Source organism: Cucurbita maxima, unplaced genomic scaffold (genome assembly GCF_002738345.1).
Source record: "Cucurbita maxima cultivar Rimu unplaced genomic scaffold, Cmax_1.0 Cma_Scf00024, whole genome shotgun sequence".
Lineage (NCBI taxonomy): Eukaryota > Viridiplantae > Streptophyta > Magnoliopsida > Cucurbitales > Cucurbitaceae > Cucurbita > Cucurbita maxima.
Window position 1 is genome coordinate 157779 of NW_019272040.1, and position 1114 is coordinate 158892.

At 40.6% G+C, this 1114-nt stretch overlaps 1 protein-coding gene across 1 annotated transcript in view; it reads right to left on the reverse strand.

Annotated features, from left to right (window-relative positions):
* Positions 1 to 1114, reverse strand: part of LOC111497582 (katanin p60 ATPase-containing subunit A1-like) — a 5636-nt gene that overhangs the window by 3350 nt on the left and 1172 nt on the right. The window contains exon 2 of the mRNA XM_023148413.1: positions 501 to 972. Coding sequence (XP_023004181.1) covers positions 501 to 972 — 472 coding nt within the window. The remainder of the gene's footprint in view (positions 1 to 500; positions 973 to 1114) is intronic.

Consider the following 1114-nt stretch of genomic DNA (forward strand, 5'->3'; position numbering starts at 1 on the left):
GGGGGGGGGGGGGGGGGGGGGGGGGGGGGGGGGGGGGGGGGGGGGGGGGGGGGGGGGGGGGCGGTGAGAATAACTTCATTTTTTTCAAAAAATCAAGTCATCTATGAAATAAGAAATGGTTATGTGAATATGTTTCCTCTGAAATATTATTCTGAACAAAAAACGATTTTAAAACAACGCCCAAACTAGCCCCAAATCTAATGAATATGAGAAAACAAATCGTACAAGAATTAAAACACCATAAATGGCTTAACTCATAACTTTTACATACAAGAGGAGGGTAAAACATCACAAAGGTACGGAATTTCAAATGCATAGCTCACCACCAAATGCCCCTAAGCAAAGACCCATACGAATTGGAACATACGAGCAATGAACTCAAAAGAAGGCTGGATCATATGTCTCATGCAACAAAAGAAGAGATCCACACATGCAGATGTTCCAAGTTTTTAATGGAGGAAAAAGGAACAGAGAATTAAATTTGGGCTCACAGAACTTACTGCAGAATCCGTCTTGCTAGATTTACCAGTAGTACTAGAGCCTTTCTTTCCAGTAGTTGCCACACGGGCACCAGAGTTAACACGACTTGGACCACCAGACTTTGCACCACGAGTAGTAGTATTTGGTCTGGTGGAACCACGAGCCCAAGCCCCATCCTGTGGTGACTTCCTCATACCAACTTGACCAGCCCTTGCAGGCCTTCTACTTGAAGAGTCCCTACTTGGCGGCCTCCAGACATCAGGATCATCCATGGAAGGAGCTGAAGAAGTTGGATACTCTTCTAACGGTTGAAAAACAAATGACGACTTAGCATGAATTGGAGGAGAAGCTGCACGTCGACCCATGGGTATTTCCTTAAAAGCTTTTCTCTCTGTATCTAACTGCTTCACAACTTCTATTTCCTCAGTAAGGGATTTTTTCACATTCATCCATTTTGCACGCATTAAAGGGTCATCTACTGAACTAAGATGCCTAAAATTGATAAATCAGTAAACTTCAGTGAGAACCATACCGAAGAAAACCATACCTAAAAACATTAAAAAAAAAAAAAAAAAAAAAAAAAAAAAAAAAAAAAAAAAAAAAAAAAAAAAAAAAAAAAAAAAAAAAAAAAAAA